This window comes from Gymnodraco acuticeps, unplaced genomic scaffold (assembly GCF_902827175.1).
Source record: "Gymnodraco acuticeps unplaced genomic scaffold, fGymAcu1.1, whole genome shotgun sequence".
Taxonomy (NCBI): Eukaryota; Metazoa; Chordata; class Actinopteri; order Perciformes; family Bathydraconidae; genus Gymnodraco; species Gymnodraco acuticeps.
Window position 1 is genome coordinate 472,036 of NW_022990906.1, and position 17,733 is coordinate 489,768.

The 17,733-nt window shown below is 41.0% G+C and overlaps 1 protein-coding gene across 2 annotated transcripts in view; it reads left to right on the forward strand.

Annotated features, from left to right (window-relative positions):
• The window catches only part of LOC117557831 (tetraspanin-18-like), a 40,931-nt gene extending 31,312 nt beyond the window's left edge, over positions 1-9,619 (forward strand). For both annotated transcript variants that reach the window (XM_034233796.1, XM_034233797.1), the window contains exons 4-9: positions 2,906-3,100; positions 3,970-4,044; positions 6,223-6,321; positions 6,408-6,575; positions 6,829-6,912; positions 7,628-9,619. In XM_034233796.1, coding sequence (XP_034089687.1) covers positions 2,906-3,100; positions 3,970-4,044; positions 6,223-6,321; positions 6,408-6,575; positions 6,829-6,912; positions 7,628-7,675 — 669 coding nt within the window. In that variant the 3' untranslated portion in view covers positions 7,676-9,619. The remainder of the gene's footprint in view (positions 1-2,905; positions 3,101-3,969; positions 4,045-6,222; positions 6,322-6,407; positions 6,576-6,828; positions 6,913-7,627) is intronic.
• The last annotated feature ends 8,114 nt before the right edge of the window (positions 9,620-17,733 follow it).

Here is a 17,733-nt window from a genome sequence, read left to right on the forward strand (position 1 = left end):
TGTAGATGTTAAAGAGAAGAGGCCCCAAGATGGAGCCTTGAGGAACCCCACATGTCATATTTGTCAACTCAGATGTGTATTTACCTATAGAAACAAAGTTGTTTATGTCCTTTAAGTAGGATTCAAACCAATTCAGAACTGTTTCCGGAAGCAGGAACGTCCGTCTGTTCTCTGACAGAGTGGCGCCCTCTTTCTCGATGGGGGCGTACACCTCTCCCTCGATTGGGGCGTACACCTCGCTCTCGATGGGGGCGTACACTGAACGTGCGTGGGGACAGGGAGTAGCCAAACGGTAGTCTGTTGTACTCGTAGGCTATCCCCTGGAAGGCACAACGCAAATACTTCCTGTGTTTTGGAGCAATTTCAACATGAAAGTAAGCGTCCTTCAGGTCGATGGTTGTGAACCAATCACCCGGCTGCACCAGTTCCAGTAACTGTTTAACATGTGGAACTTTTTGCAGCCCTGAATGGAGGAGGTTACGCTGTAGAACTGGAGTGAGTAACCCAGTCCCAGTGTGCTGTCCACCCATTTTGTCAGTACACAGCTGAGCTTCCATTCCCCATAAAACTGTGTTAGGGGACATGCAAGCAGCTGTGGAGCCGCAGCTAAGAAGCTGTGGTACTCTCTGGTTGCCCTCTATTTTTTTCTCTCTCTATGAGAGCATATAGTCCAATAGAGGGCTCCACCTGTGCCTATAGAACTAGGGTTACAATACGTAACCCACCGTTTTTGCAACAGGGCCAGAATTTCTGTTGAAAGGAAACCTATCTCCTCCTGGGATGATAGATTTGCCTCTGAATGGAGGGGGGACGCTGCAGAACTGGAGTGAGTAACCCACTCCCAGTGTCCTGTCCACCCATGCTGTCAGTACACAGCTGAGGAAGCAGCTGTGGAGCCGCAGCTAAGAAGCTGTGGTACTCTCTGGTGGCCCTCTCCGCCGCCAAAGTTCTTGAATGCACCACGACCACTCTCGCGGGGCCGCGCGCCTTCGTATTAATGCTATGTTTCACATTAACGGTGAAATGCATTAATCGGAGCTATTATACCAGGCGAGGTGTGTTTTCTGACAACAACATGCCGGCTATAGCGTCCCTGAACCCGCATAGTGCTTTGACAGCACTTTGACAGCACTTTCTGAAGTTTATTACACTCACGTGCACACGCCCACCTGCTGCTTCCTTTACTGGAGTTACAGCGGGGGCGGCGAGTGTGGGACAGTGTTCTCTCCTCTGAGGATGAGCAAGAAGCAGCATGCTGCGACTTCTCCTCATCCACGTGACCGAGGAAATCGATCCAAAGAGCCCTTCCGTAGACACGGGGGCTCCCAGGAGATCATCACAGTCTTTTTTTGGAAAGTGCTACGCGGCGTGATCCCACTGTGGCCAGGGACATCACTCGGCAAGCAGCGGCGGCCATAACGTGGACCAGGATATTAATTTGGCCGATGCTGCAGTCAAATAATCGCTCTGATCCGGTGAGGTGGGGGCATCTTGCGGAAGAGCAATCAGCGAGACGCCCAACACACCAGTGTTATTTTCAGCCGCCCTGTCACGCGGCAGATGTGTTGCCAGGCTCTCATCGAGGGGGGGGGCACGCCGGGATATGAGGTCTCCGTGCGGCCCCGCACCCTCAGAATACCTACCTTTCCTGCCACCGGAGCTCTCGCTTTCAGTGGCCGTTGCCACGACGCCTCCACACACTGCCAGATATCTGGCAATGGGGGCGAGACGAAAGCCGGTTGCGCCGTTCGGGCTGGACCGTAACCTGCTTACCGGCTTCGGCGGCAGTGGTGGGGGGAGCGGTAGTCTGACGCGACCTGGCGGGCAGACATGTGCGGTGGACTTCCGCGGATTCCGGACCCGGAAGTTTCAGACACCGATGAGGCGAAGTCATCTTCTTCCTCCTCAGCAAACAGAGCCATAACCCGCACGGCTGGGATGGCGAACGTTGGTGGCGCCGCCTCGGCCATATCCTGGTCTCCCACGTCCACCACCTCGAGCTCGTCTTCGGCGTGGTCTGGTCCCAGGCACTCGAACCAGAGCTGGTGGGGATCGGCGCCCGCTATTAAGCTGGGCATGAGGGACAGGCCCGGGTTTCCTGCAGTGGCGACTCCATTCGCTTGCCTGGAGGTAAGATACTTTGTACTTGTTTCGAATGCTTTTCTCAGGTGTTGTCCCGCTCGCTGAAGAGAAAAGGATGACAGTCAGGACGTGTAGCTCTGCCTTATATACTGTGAGCCTGCACGCGCATTCAGGTAGGCTCGCCCTGATTGGCCGGCTACGTTTATACAACTTTAGTGTGTGAACGCTTGCGTATCATTGATGAGAGTAGTACCCATAGAGTCCAGTAGAGGGCGGAGCCTGTGTGAGATAGAACTGCAGTCTATCACAACAGGGGCTACATTTTGTAGCTCTGGCCAATGGGTAAACAAACACAAGCTTTAGAAGATCAGACTTTACCAGCAGTCTAATCGAGCTAACTTTAAAGTAAAAACAAATATAATATTTTTTTTACCCAAAATCACAGTTTACAGGACACAACTTCGTCCTTCCAATGGCCATATATATTTTTTACAGTGGTCAACATCCTTCCATTGTGCCAGAATTGCCATTTGATTTATTGTTTTAGTTGTTATATTTTATTTATTTAGAATATTTTTATATTTCTCATAGTCTAACTCCAATTTTTGAATATTCTAAAGAATTCAAAGTTAATTGTTGTTTTAAATCATGTTTTTGCATTATTTCCCTATTATATTTTCATTACATTAGTGTCATCAAATGGTCATTAATTATATAACTTTATTGAATTTTTTTCTGGCACCATATATTTTCCAACAAAATAAGTTATTGTGACAGGGGAAAGCTGTCTTAATAAGTGAACATTGAGCCCTCTCTCTCCCAGCTGGGGGGCTCCTTCCTGCTGGGTGTGGGTGTCTGGGTGCTGGTGGACCCGATGGGCTTCAGGGAGATCGTGGCGGCCAACCCGGTGCTGTTCACCGGGGTCTACGTCATCCTGGCCATGGGCAGTATGCTGTTCCTGCTGGGCTTCCTGGGCTGCTGCGGAGCCATCAGGGAGAACAAGTGTCTGCTGATGTTTGTGAGTGTGCTGCAGCGTCACCTGTCTCACATCTTCTGAACACAGGGACATATTTGCTTTAGTGTTACAGCAAGAAAAATAATAATCCTGTGGGATTATTTCAGTAAAAGTAAAACAGGGTTAAGTACATTTTTAAATTTAGAATAATGCTGTAAAGTACTTTTACTATTGATTGACCCATTACCTTGGAGAACTCTAATCACGTAGTAAAGCAGAGGTTATTATTTTAATTATTTGGATCTATTTTACCTTAAGGCTAGTATCCAATAAGCACATAATGTATTTACACTCATATGTTCTAGAAAGAACACATACACTCACAAATACAGATGATGTATTTTTTTTACAATTTAAATAAAGAAATCTGGTATCTCTAGTCCCAGAATAATATACTAATAACTCTTAGAAGCCTTTTCTGTTTATTTCTTACAGCAGTTTTGTTCTATGTAATTAAAATGTAGTGCTGCGATTTCATATTTGCCTTAAAAAAGTGGTAAAAATGCTACAAAACAAGTCCGGAGCACAAAGTTATGTAATAGCAGAGTGAAACAATACAAGTGCGCCATCTAGAGGAATGTAGTGATGCATGTCTACAAAAAGTACAAGATACTTTATACGATCCTTTTTTTTATTCAGCCATTACTTCACCAGACAAATTCATTATGGACAAACTATTATTCACACTCAGTACACTTTATGTTGAGTAAACGGACAATTTAATTATGTTTTTTGTCCAAAATATTCATGTCTTGAGTCATAACTAGGCATTTGACATTCTTTACAGAGTATAACTATGATTATTAGAATATCTTTGTATTAAAAATACGTTGCCTAGACTACACTAATTATTTCTTCTTCACTGTTTTTAGTTCTTCATGCTCATCCTCTTCATCTTCCTGGCCGAGCTGGCGGCTGCCATCCTGGCGTTCCTCTTCAGGGAGCATGTGAGTACTGTCTCAACGGAGCTAAAATGTCAAAATCACTTTAATTGTCCCTAGGGAAATTGATCTTGGACATAAAGTCTGCTAAATAAAATAAAACTTATCATTAAACAGATGTGGAGTGCATCATGCTGTTAATTGCCTACATAAAGTGCATTCATCTACGCTCCTCATTCACACCGTCCTTATGTCCAGAGTTTAGAAGTTTTACTTCTTCTTTTCCTGTATTTAACCTAACCTTTAGCATCTACCTGATGGTTACAGTTTGTATTCTGTATACAAGACATTGGAGGGGTCTGCTATTTTTTTATATATATATGAATTTTAAAACATCTTTAAAAACAAATACTGTAAAATTATCCGTCAAGTTGCACTATGAAGCTGGGGAAGTCAGAGGCCTCCTTACTTAACAGCTGATGGTAAAAAGATGTATGGATGTCACCACACACAGTCTGTTGTCTATCAGTGTAGCAGATGTGTTCGATCAGGTGCAGTCAACATGTAAAGTCGGTGTGGTTGTAGAAGTTTGACCTGCACCCTCAAAGACAGATACAAAAATTGATGTCATGCAGACAGCTGCAGCTACATGGATGCAGAAAATGTAGTTTGAGCTTCAACCCTGTTCACACTTTCTTTTTCCTTTTTAAGAAGCGTCAAGTTGTGGACATGTTAAGTGTAGCCCAGAAGCTAATTAAAGTTCATAGAGAATCGTGAAGCTATAAGAACCATGAGGATCAGATTATCTTTTGTTTTATATCCTACTTGAGTTGGCGTAACTATCAGTGGCGTTTTTCTGTTTCCCCTGGGAGGCAAAGCAAAGTTGAACTTTCTCCGTGTTGACCTTTGACCCTTGAGTCTCCCTGGGTGGTGCCAGGATGTTATTCCAAGGTTTAAATCACAAAGAGTGGCAGCTCCAGTGCTTAGTCTGCATGTGTGAATAGAGACATGGGAGGCACATGAATATCTATTGCAGATGTTATCCTTTGTTTGAAGCAGTACATATGTCGTTTCTCTAATGTTTGGCTATGTTGTAACGTTGTGTTTTTAACAGACCGACAATCGTACCTTAAGAGTTGATCAGAGGCGGAAGAAGTACTTAGATCTTTCACTTAAGTAAAAATAGCATTGCTATATTGTTAAAATACTCTGCCATAAGGAAAAGCCCTGCATTCAAGTAAAGTACAAGTTTACAAGCATAAGCATTAAAATATGCTTTAAGTACTAAAACGTAGAATAATTTCCCAATCATAGACATTATATCATTGATTATAATTATTGATGCATTAATATGTGCATTCATTTAATGTTGCTCCTTCTAAAGGTGGAGCTGATGCTTATTCCATTGATGCACTTATTTATATTTTGTATCAATAATCTGAATTGGCCAATGAACTTAAGTTATCAGACAAATGTAGGGGAGTAAGAAGCACAGTATTTTTCTCTGAAATGTGGTAAAAAGAAGTAAAAGAAAAAAAGGTACTGGAAAATGGAAATACTCAAGTCCGGCAGTGGCTCAGTCAGTCGGGGCTTGGAGCCGTAGGGTTGCCGGTTCAAGTCCCCTGCCGTGGTTCCCTTGAGCAAGGCACATGTCGCCCCCACTTCCCATTGCTCCCCGGGGCTGTACAATAGCTGCCCACTGCTCCTAGTACTAGGATGGGTAAAAAGCAGAAACTACATTTCAATGTGTGTGCTTTGTGCTCTGTATGTGTGACCATTAAAGAGGGTTTCATCCCACCCATTCCCTATTTACAGTACAGTACATTTAGGCTACCTAAAATGAACTTAAGAGGCCCAATTATGTAACTTAAAGAGGCCCAATTTCCTTTTCCGGTAGTGTGTTGTATAGTTTTTGAGCATGTAAATGATCTGCAGAGGCTAATATCCCCAAGTTCCATCCATTTCTCTCCCACTCCCCCCCTGCCTGAAACACCTCCATTGGACTCCTTTGTTTTCTTCAGTAACATAGTGACATCACTATGTAACACTTTCGCTTCTATATGCTAGCGCACCAACACATACGTGAGATTTCCAACTCATCTCTAAGAGGTTGACCAATCACAACAGAGCCGGCCAACTAACCAATCAGAGCAGACTGGGCTCTGGTTTCAGACAGAGTTTGAGTAAATGTTCTTAGTTACTTTCCAGGTTTCTAAACTATTCTGTGTTCGTGTCTACTTCCAGTTGACGAGAGAGTATTTCAGCAGGGAGCTGAAACGTCACTACCAAGGTCACAACAACACTGATGTCCTCACATCCACCTGGAACGCCATCATGACCACGGTGAAGCATTGATTCTACACTCACCTCCTCTTTTCACCCTCCTCTCCACCTTTAATCGACCCCTCCCTTCATGTGTCTGTGTACAGTTCGACTGCTGTGGTGTGAGTGGCCCAGAGGACTTCGACGAGAGCCTCTTCAGGCTCCTCAGCCCCACTAAAATGGTCCCAGAGGCCTGTTGCCAGGGGAACAGTTACCCCGGAGACGTCAGTATGGAGCAGTGTGTGAGCGGCAGCATGGTGTTCAGACACAACAAGGTCATATGCAGCTTTATTTATTCAGTTAATAAATATTCCTGAAATCAATATTTGATGAGTTTTAGTATTGATATTTAAAAAAAAAAAAAAGTCTATAAACACTATATTGTTTGATAATTCAACAAGTATTTTAATTCTAACCCGTTATTCCAGTTAAACGGACACATCACCATATGGCTGTCTTAGATAAATATTTTTAAAATGTCATACCCAGGCAGTTTTCTTCATATCGCTGTATGTTTCATCCATGCAGGGCTGTTACTCTGCCGTGGTGGACTACTTTGAGATGTATATTTACACCGCAGGAGCTCTGGCCATCGTGGTGCTGACTATTGAAGTATGTTCTGTTTCCTCATTTCCTTATTTTTTAAAACACTGAATAATGTTTATCGCCTGTTATTTATTTTTATGCCAGGGATTTAGGACAGTGATGTAGGTTAACAATAATTACGCTTAGGTTTTCAACAGAAACAATACATCTAAAACTGCCACTTTCTACACCAAAGAAATCCGATCAATTCCTTTTAATAAACATACTTTCCTTAGGTTATCTTTTAGGATGCTGATTTCATGCATCATTTTATGAATGATTTGTGTTGATTCTATTTAAAGCAAGCTTTTATTCAAATTTAAATAAAAAAGGGTTTGTATGTGTGTGTGTGCATATTAAACAAGAGTAGTACAGTTGTCGACATTTGCAAATGTGCTACAATGGCCCAAAACATTTCGTTTAGGAACGTGCTGCACTTTCATGAACTCTGCAAATATAAAAACACAAATGTGGCAAAACACATGCAAATGAAGAATAACTCACCAAAACATGTCCGCCGAAACGGGGACACTAAAAAGAGATGCACACAGCTGGGGCCGGAGCACTTATTATTGTAGTTGACACTATTATTGCAAAATCTGCTGTAAGATAATTTAGTAATTTCAAATATACTGACTCTTTGCAGAGAATTGACCCAGTTCACTGCAAAGTACAGCACAGTATAAAATATAACACTGCAACCATGTCATACAGGGGAATGTTGTTTCTTTACTCTCTGCAGCTCTTCGCCATGGTGTTTGCGATGTGTTTGTTCCGAGGCATCCAGTAAGCGCTGCATCATCACCAGCCAGTGGAATGGCACAAGCAGAAGGAAAACTAAAACTGTAAAATATTACATGCATTTGTACAGTGATGGTTTATGTGTCTCATTGGTTTTGTACTTCACAGTAGCAGCAGCAGGGTGGTAAGGTCCTTCTTTGGGCACAAAAGAAGTAACAACACCTAAGCACTGTCTTTTTCTGAAGTAAAGGTTTACCACTGGTGCTAAGTGGGCTAACAGAACTATAGATGGTCACTTCAGTCCAATCTGTGTGCCCAACTTTAACCTCCAGTCGGCCGTGATGATGGATAATGCGGATCAGGGAGAGTCTGCACAGCACAGTTCAGGTACACTCAGCACATCTTAACTTCCCTTAGAACACTCAAAGCTGTCAGCACAAGAACAAAAATGTGAATCAACAATTAAAATCAGAACACGTCAGGCCTCATGCAAGATTATGATTGTATTCTCATTATGAACCTCTTTTTATGTTTGCTTTGAGGTTTGCTTAAGTGCACACATGTGCTGTTCAAACTTGATGAATGCAACCTCTTGTGGCCTCTCGGGCCACCTGTTAACTCACAAACACATCATAGGCTGAAACACAGTGGAGATCTAAGTCTGTTTTTTTAAAGAAATCAGCAGGTCAAAAAAGTAACATTAGTATCTCTCAGTATTTGAATATATTAATACAGCTAAAGACAATTTCACATTAGAGTAGAACCATACTTACAGGGGAAACGCTCTGAATTGAAAATGCTAAAAAACATTTGGTTAAAGATTGTTTTGTTACAGGCTGCCATTTAGCTGAGTGGCCAGTAGGTAGAGTCCTTTGTCCAGTACACAGGTTAGAATCTGCCTCGACGAACTTTCAGGCAATGTCCTCCCCTCTGATTCACACCTTTACCACGATATCTCTTAAAAAAGGCACTCTGGCCCAAAAAAGAAAAGAAAGATACAAGTCTCTGCTTTGCACAGGTATTAAGTTCTGTATTATAGTATGCTTTTATCACAGTAGAGTGTTGTGGAGTCTGGTAAGCCTTCAGTCTTTTCAATGTGGAACTCAAATGTCTCACTGATACCTGAAGAAACACACTCCCACCAATGCAGCCCTTTGATTTGTTTGTTTTAAAAAAATAAAAAATCTCCGTCAATTGGCACAATGCAAAGTTTTGTTTTACTAATTCATTTTCTATTATAGTAACATTCAAGCTGTACATATCATATTGAGAAAATACGATTATTTTATTCATTTAGTTTTATGATGTCTTGAAAACATGAACAACATAATGCAAAGAAAGAGAGAAATAACTAACAAAGCAAGCTGAACAAAACAAATCAAACTGGTCAAATTAGCCATATCTACAAAATAAGTAAGGTAAATCAGACGGGTTACGGTATATAAATAAAATACCATATGAATACAACATAAATGTATTATTGGCATTTAGATTTTTAAGTCAAACAGGTGTTTCTCCCCTGTAGAAAACTGAGTATTTTTATTCATACTCAGTCATTTTGTATATGTTAAAATTCTGTCTTCGCACACGAGGTTCTTGCACGAGGCCTGAAGTCAACAACTTTCATAAATCATTGATCAGTTTCCGTTCCCCGTCAATAATTGTCCAAATGTTTGTTTACAAGAGTTTGTACATAAGTATTAAGATGAGTCGTATTTAAGATGGTGGAGCACCTGTAAATAAACTTCACAACGAGACTGAATGTGTGTGAGTGCATGTATGTGTGTGTGTATTTGTACATATACCTCAGTGGGCCTGTGGCAGTGTACAGTGTGTTCTCCTTTTTGTGCACAGTGTGATAATGTTATTGTGGTCAGTAGTTCTATACAATGGAAGTTTAGCTAGGACAGTATTTTACTGTGAGTGTGTTTGAAAACAAAAAGTCTATTTGTGTAAATGGCACTGAATGATATTAAACAGATTTCTGTGCAGATTTCTGTTTCTTGAGCGATGTGATGTTGCGTTTATCCTTTATACACAAACACAACTCGCAAGATCATTTATTAATATAAATATCCTAAATGCATAAATACATCTAATTGTACCTCTGACCTTTCATCATAGCTGATTGTCTTAGTGTGGTCCGGTGTGAATTCATTTCAATTTGGCAAAAATTCACTTGGACTTAAAGATGAACTGATAAGAGTTGGGGGAAAGTTTAACTTGATCAATTATGATCAATCGCCCAACCGTAACCTTCCTGTGTAAGCTTTGTAAATCTGGGGTCACTATCTAACTCAACCAACTGTTTCTATTCTTGAAAATAGTCTCTGAAGACATGGCATGGTACGAAATTCAATAAACATAATTGTTAGGAAAAGTCGCTAGCAACGTGTTCACGCGTTTCCGATCAAAATGTTTACATGATGGCTGAAAGCATGTTGAAGCCGCAGTGTGTAAACATATAATGTGTAGACTGCTCACATTGGGCAAGAGAAGCTTCACCTGCTGGCAGGAGACACAAGTGTGGTTTAAATGGTACTGGCGTAATTAAAACATTAACATAATATATGACATAAAAATATTATTATTTTGACCCTTCAGAGTCTGGCGTTCTCTGTGTCATCTTTTGATTTGATCATTAGAAAGGATGTAACCACCTTGTGTACAGGCTGTTTTTGTTGACTCAATGTTTAAACCCCCTAAAAAACACAAATACACTTCAAACTAAAACCAAAACATATGATCTTATTACAAGCAGTCTTATGATGCCTGGTAACCACAGAGTGCTATCTCATGCAGCTAAATATAACACTGAAAGCAAAAGTGAAACAAGGCAGGCATCATCTCTGAACTCTCTGCTGGAGGTTTTTGATATTCCTGAATTATATTCATGAATTCCAGTATTCGAATCCATCACCAAATGTGGAGGACACCTCTAGAACAGACTGCGACGGCTGCGCTGTTCCTCGGAATAATTATGTCGCAAATTGTTGGAGAAGGTAGGTTCAATGACACAGATAATCAGATTTAATTGAACATGTAGGACGTTTCTTTTATTGACAATTGTATCCCCTGGATTTATTTTTGTTTAAATACCACCCATGACTGATACTGTTGAACGTCTGGCTTCATAGTTCTAGCAAAGAATAACAGTGATTACTTTTCCAGTTAAGGTTTGTCATCACTTTCCTGTCCAGTGAACACCATGTATCTCTGCTTTTCTGATGTTTGTGACAAACTGATAAATTAAGTGTTCCTTTATAGGTATGGAAAGTATTCATAATTCTTAAGTGCAACAAAAATGGAAATGCATCAACAAAACAACAGGGCTGTATCTCTGAGCTTGTGAAAAGTTGTCTTTTTACAGAAAATGTATCTGCAAACACATTTGATAGAATATGTTGCATTGTAGATTAAAATAGCCAATACAGGATATAAATTAGTACAATCACAAACATATACATCAGAGAAAATGCAACATAAACATGAATACAGCAAATAACAACACTGATAGGGAAGATGTTACTGAAAAAGGTAGAGCTTCAACAATTTGTTGACTAAAAAGTGAGAATCAAATAAGCTTTTACGCTTATTTTTAGGCTCTTGAATATGTAGATTTTCCTGCTTTTTACCGTTTCCATCATATCTAAACCGAAAATCTTTGGGTTTTGGACTGACAAGATGTTTTGGAAATGTACTTTACCAAACAGTTCATTGAGAAAATTATGATCAGATGAATTGATCAGATTTTAATTGAAGTAAAATATTTTCACAGTTACATGTAAAGGATCTGAATATTTCTTTCACCACTGTGTGATATTGAGATGTGATTTAAACAGGCTTGAAGCCCAGTGGCAGCTGCAAAGAAAGAGATGCCTGTGTTTGGGTGTGTCAGTGTGGAGGACCTCTTCAATGCTCTTCTGTCCCCAGGCAGTGCTGTAAAAGTGCTGAGTCAGCCTGGTCAGCAAGTCACCCTTCCGTGTTCGTACAACTATGAGGATAGCACACACATCCCTCAGCTGTCTGTGCAGTGGAGGGGCCCAAACAACCAGCTGCTGTGTCACTACATCAAACACAAAGCTTACCAGAACTGCACCAGGGGGTACACCATCAGCTACAGCCCCGGCAGCATCACACTCACCATCCAACACGTCCACATGGAGGATTTTGGTGCTCACGTTTGTACGGTGAGCAAACCCCACGAGTTCTCTGACTACAGCATGGAGCTGGCCAGGATGTCAGGTGAGTCTGACAGGTGGAGGCGGGACTAACATCCATCAAAAAGAATACATGCTGTGATACTGTGGGTTAACAAGATGTCTTTGTTTCTTTAGAGTATGTCACCTCAGCTCCAAAGAGTGGAGGGGATCAGTCAGGTATGTTTACATGAAGCACGCTTCACAGTCATACAGACCAAACGTACTTTTACTATAAATCTAATGCTTTCTTCTTGTCAACAAATCCAAAAAAAACAAAATCATCACTGTGTCTTTCTGTCTGTGGCTCTTAGCTTAAAGCTGTGCAGTTTTCTACTAAAGAGGCATATCAAACAGCACTCAGACAGTTAGAAAATAGCTGGGGAAGATAGGGGGTGCACTTAGCAACTGAAGAGCCAGACTTGGTAGAGCTCCACGACATTGCTAAAAGAGTCTGCCTACAAAAGTACATCCTCACTGCACCACTCTGCAGGGTTTAGCATTGCAGTGTTTTAAACCTTATGCTGACAGGGTTTTTACAATTATAGCATTCTGATGCTAACCTGGTATAATCATGTTCACCATCATGCTAACATTTAATAAGCTAACCAGCATAACACAGGCACATGTGAATGTCATTAATTTTGTAGGGAGTTTGTCTTGTCCAAACTTTTGGACAAATTTAAGCTTTCAACTGAAAATAAAGTATGAACCAAAGTGATGGACGATATGATCGACATCCAAAGAGCAACATGGCTCGCTAGGAGGAAACACATGTTTAGTAGGATCAGGCCCGGTTCCAGAACAAAATGACTCAGGGTGCATCTGAGATTAGAGAGGGTGCAGTGGTAAAGTGCTATTTTTATAAGTGGGGAGTGGACCTAACACCCTCTAGGGGGGTCCTCACCTCCTCTGGGGGGGGGGGGGGGGTCCGGGGGCATGTTCCCCCGGGATTATTATTTTTTTTAAATATTGAAGTTAAAACCATCAATCTGGTGCACTTTGAGAGCAACATTAAGAGATCTATGGATCTATGTGCTCTTTGTTTGATTATGCCTTCCCAGTCCCTTATCACATAGCCTATAAGAGCATGGCGCCAGTTGTTGTAGCCGTAATGTCCCCATGATCTGAACTGTTATTACCTGCAGCAGATGCAGTGTTACTGCTGGCGATAAGGGCTGGTTGTTATAACCATTTTCTGATGTCCATCATTGACTGCTGTGTAAGCACCTTGCAGATGATGAATGTGCAGCGGCACAGGTCACGCGCACCTGACATAATAACGTTACTTACCGTTTAAATTGATCAAATAAATGCAGCAGACAATGCTATTCAACCACAATTACAATTTATTTTATTTCAACTATATTCTTCTTCTTCTTATTATTATTATTACTACTATTGTTAGTAATAGTAGGCAAAATGTAATATTTTTCACTTTTCATTTTTTCACTTTTCATTTTTCAAATGAGGGTGCATAACGACTCAACTGAGGGTGCAATGCACCCTTATGCACCCCCGTAGAACCGGGCCTGAGTAGGATACTTCTCCTAAACTGCTGGTCACTAGGAAATATCGCCTTTTTTGACACATAGGAAGAAGATACTGTATCACGATATGATACGCAGACATGACCTTTTAGGCCTACATTTCCTGTTGGTTTTAGTCGTATCATGAGATTGGTTGACAATAAGAACTATCTGACTATCTTTCATAAAGTTTTGATTTCCATTTAATGTTGCCAGGTTGTTTATAGGCATTTGTCTTCTTATTTAAATTTGAATCTTTTTTTATAGGAAAGACCACACTAAATTAATCTGTCCCTTTGTCATTTCAGGTTCCACCTGGACACTCATCATTTTCCACACTTTATTGTCTGTTTGCATGTAAGAGATGAACACTAGGAACATACAGTATAACGTTTCAATGAACTTGAATATCTACTCGCGTCACTCGGCTATGTACAGGTGACCTGAACTGAGCATAGGTTTGGACACTGAAAATATGTTGAGTGATTAATGTCAGAGCCTGTGGGCGTCTATCATTATCTGTAAACCAGCAAATAATAAAATATGTGTAGCTTCAGAGTTTTACAAAATATTCCCATTTCTCACACAAAGTTTGTTCATGTGTTTATAAAGATAGAGAAAAACATGAACATTGATGCCTATACTACTACAAACTTAGTAAAAACAATTTTTTTTAAAAAGAAGCTCCATAAGATAAACAGAAACATTTGACAATGTAAAAGATTGCTTCTTGGCAATAAATCTTATACCGTTGGAAAGCCTGTTTATTTTCCGTTTAAATGGTGCCACATTTGTGAGGAACAAGCATTTGTGAGGATGAGCAGCAGAGCTGAATATGTGGGGTGCGCCCATCAAACATTTGCCAATTCTTCTTTGCCAATGCCAAACAGCTGTTTTTAGCTGTTGACTCTTGTTTGGTGGATTGGATGATTGAAGTCTGATGAAACAAGACATATTGGCAATTCAACAATTTATTTATTTAACAAACAGCTGCCTCAATAGCATATGGAAGAATCATAGAAGCCACAGCAGCCTCTCCTCCTCATGCTGTCACCAGCTTGGTCACACAGTGCTGTGGGATGGCTTCCCATTCTTCAATCAGCTTTTGTCCCAAGTCAGCCAACGTGGTTGTGTTGGTCACTCTGGAACTGCTGACAGGAGCTGACAATCAGGTGACAATCATGCGCCTGATGGTCAGCACATTCATCTATAAAGTATTTGTGGGGCAGGCTGTAATACTGAAATATTCCACTTGGTGGAGCCAATAATCAACTCCTATGAACAGGAAGGCAGATGGAGGGGAAACACATTTAAGGTGAGTGTGGTAAACACTGCTACTCAATGAAGGTTTCTCATTTCTCTAATCCCCCTCCTCGACTCCTATCCTGGTGTCTTAGCCCACAGGAGATGCGAGCGGAGGAGTCGAGGAGGGGAACCGAGGAGAGAGGAGGGGAAGCAGCAGGCGTTTAGAGAAATGAGATGTCCTTCAACATGGCGCACTGAAATCCATTTCCGGGTCACTACCGGAGGACCGAGGATTCGAGGAGTCGAAAGGGAAATTAGAGAAATGAGAAACCTTCAATGTCATCAAGGGATTGCTAAACTGGGTAAAACTAGTGAGGACGCATGGGTTCAACAACAACGCTAATGACTTATAATACCATTTATTTACAACCAGACCACAGTGCATTGCTTAACGGTCAACAACTGTGTGCTCACGCAAGAGCCTCAATCACTGCCACCTGTTACCCATCCAACCTTTTATACCAGTAAGCCACCCAGTGTTAAAACATATCAAAAACAACAACAACACTGATTGTAATGGGTTCAACAGTGAGGAGTGTGCAGTATATCGGCTGTGTTATTCACTCACAAAAGATACAAGGGGCCTTTCTTATTTCTCTAATTTCCCCTCCTCGACTCCTCGGTCCTCCGGTATAGTGACCCGGAAATGGATTTCAGCGCGCTCCGTTGAAGGTAATCTAATTTATCTAAATGCACTTCGAGGATCGAGCATCGAGGAGGCTCTCTGGAGGACAAACAAAGAGTCGATATTTAGTGCTTCACATAATAAAATACACAACGGCTGTATCCTGATAGCCTATATATTATATGCTTTAGGAGCTGTGTGTGTGTGTGTGTGTGTGTGTGTGTGTGTGTGTGTGTGTGTGTGTGTGTGTGTGTGTGTGTGTGTGTGTGTGTGTGTGTGTGTGTGTGTGTGTGTGTGTGTGTGTGTGTGTGTGTGTGTGTGTGTGTGTGTGTGTGTGTGTGTGTGTGTGTGTGTGTGTGTGTGTGTGTGTGTGTGTGTGTGTGTGTGTGTGTGTGTGTGTGTGTGTGTGTGTGTGTGTGTGTGTGTGTGTGTGTGTGTGTGTGTAAAAGGCGGACAGACACGTCTCAGTTGGTTTGGTGTACTATGCTTAGGTTTTAATACTTGTAATTAAAACTTTTGGGCCGTAATTTAATTTCTCCATTTTAGCAAAAGTATATAAATCATCATGAACGCAGTTCTGTCCATCAGACAGAGGGCTGCTGTGCCTCCTGTCATCATTAATGGACGTCTCTTTAAAATGACCGCTTAGAGGAGAGGATTTCACATTTCTCTAACCGCCTGCTGCTTCCCCTCCTCTCTCCTCGGTTCCCCTCCTCGATTCCTCCGCTCGCATCTCAAATACCATGTAAAGGTACAAACTAACATGTATTGATTTTTATAAATATATGGCATATTTTTTTTATATTTTGTGGACTATTTTTCAAAGTCAGACTTATCCACATTTGTTGCCAAAGTGAGTATGTATTGCAACAAGATGGATGTTGTTAAAATCAACTACAGTGTGCCTTCATAGTAATAAAGGAACATGTCATTGTTAAAGAAGATATATGAGGTTTTGGTTATTTATATGGGATTTTTTAAAGAGTTATACAAAAAACATTCACCACTTATCTTTTAAACAGCATTTATTGTGTTTTCTCCACTAGGTGGCTGTCAAACATCAACACAAACTGACCGTTTCCAACACAACTGTGTAATTCTCTGTGATTTTCATCACTGCTCGGGACCTTATTTCACCCTACACACAGCCATTTTCATCAACATCACTGTCAAACATATATTAATGATCAACATTATGGGTTACTCAGTTACTGTGGTCAATGAGTCCTGGATATGAAGTGAATATTGTGCATTACTGTTCTTGATAACACAAACTGATCAACATCTTAAACATTTAAAAGATTTTGAGTTTACTTTTCATCATTGCAACATATTTGTGAAATTGGGCAGGTATTTAAAGTACATTTTACAATATTTCAAAGTAATGATTCATTTAGGTAACATATATAAAGCTGTTTCTTAAAGTTGGAGGGAAGATTTCCTTTGAGATTATTTTTTATTCTGAGTTATTGTCTGCCTTAAAGTCCTTGGTATGGAACAGAGGGTGAAAAGAGGTGCTGCAGCACAGACAGTATGAGAAACAAAAAGAGCTTTTTCAACATTAAAGCATGGAGACATGTCATGATGACCATAATCTGTTCTCTTTAGGAGGATATAGAGTTGTGTTGCATGCTAGTGCTGTAAGCCTTGGGTGCCGTGATACAAGCCTTGTTAGCAAAATCAGAGCTAGATAGACGTTATTCAATAGCCTAATATTTATACAAGTTTCAAATAAACAATTTCCTAGTATTTCCCATCCTTTCTATAGATCCATATAAGTAAACATTTGATAACTAAAGCAAATAAAAGCACATGCTGCTTTTTGCAGTTTTACTGTAGTTTCAATCCTCTATTGACCTCATGTGTAAAGTCAGCAAAGTGCCCCTTTTACAACATCTTGTTATCACTCAAGATATAAAAACAGCAACATTTGGGTCTGCTTTTCCCAGCTGATAAAGTTATAGCACAAACACCAACCTCTAAAAATGTAAGGACATTCGTATATTAGTTTAACATTTTTCTAGTGTTACACATATGATCATTTAGTTCACAACCCATCAAAATAAAACACAAGAAGAGTGTATCTTGACAAAGTTATAGCCGCTGTCACAGCAGGGCCGTAAAAACCCGTCGTCTGTGTTTAATGGAGCTCTGGATCCAGTCTGTTTGTTCCATTTTATCTGCTTCTGCAAATCCCTACATTGTTAGCTCGGCCGAGAGCACGATAGATAGGCTTACAGTATGTTAACAGCAGGATGTGAGGTTTCCTGAGGACGGCCTGGACCACAGCCAGGGCTGTGAATGAAACATCATGTTATATACTGTGTGTGTCTGCCTCGGCCACGTGAGCAGCATATTTCTGCAGCTTCGACCTATGGCACAGCTGGCTGCGAGATTTAGGTCGAATAAGGCGAGTCGAGAGTGTCTGTCCTTCATTTATATTTTGTTT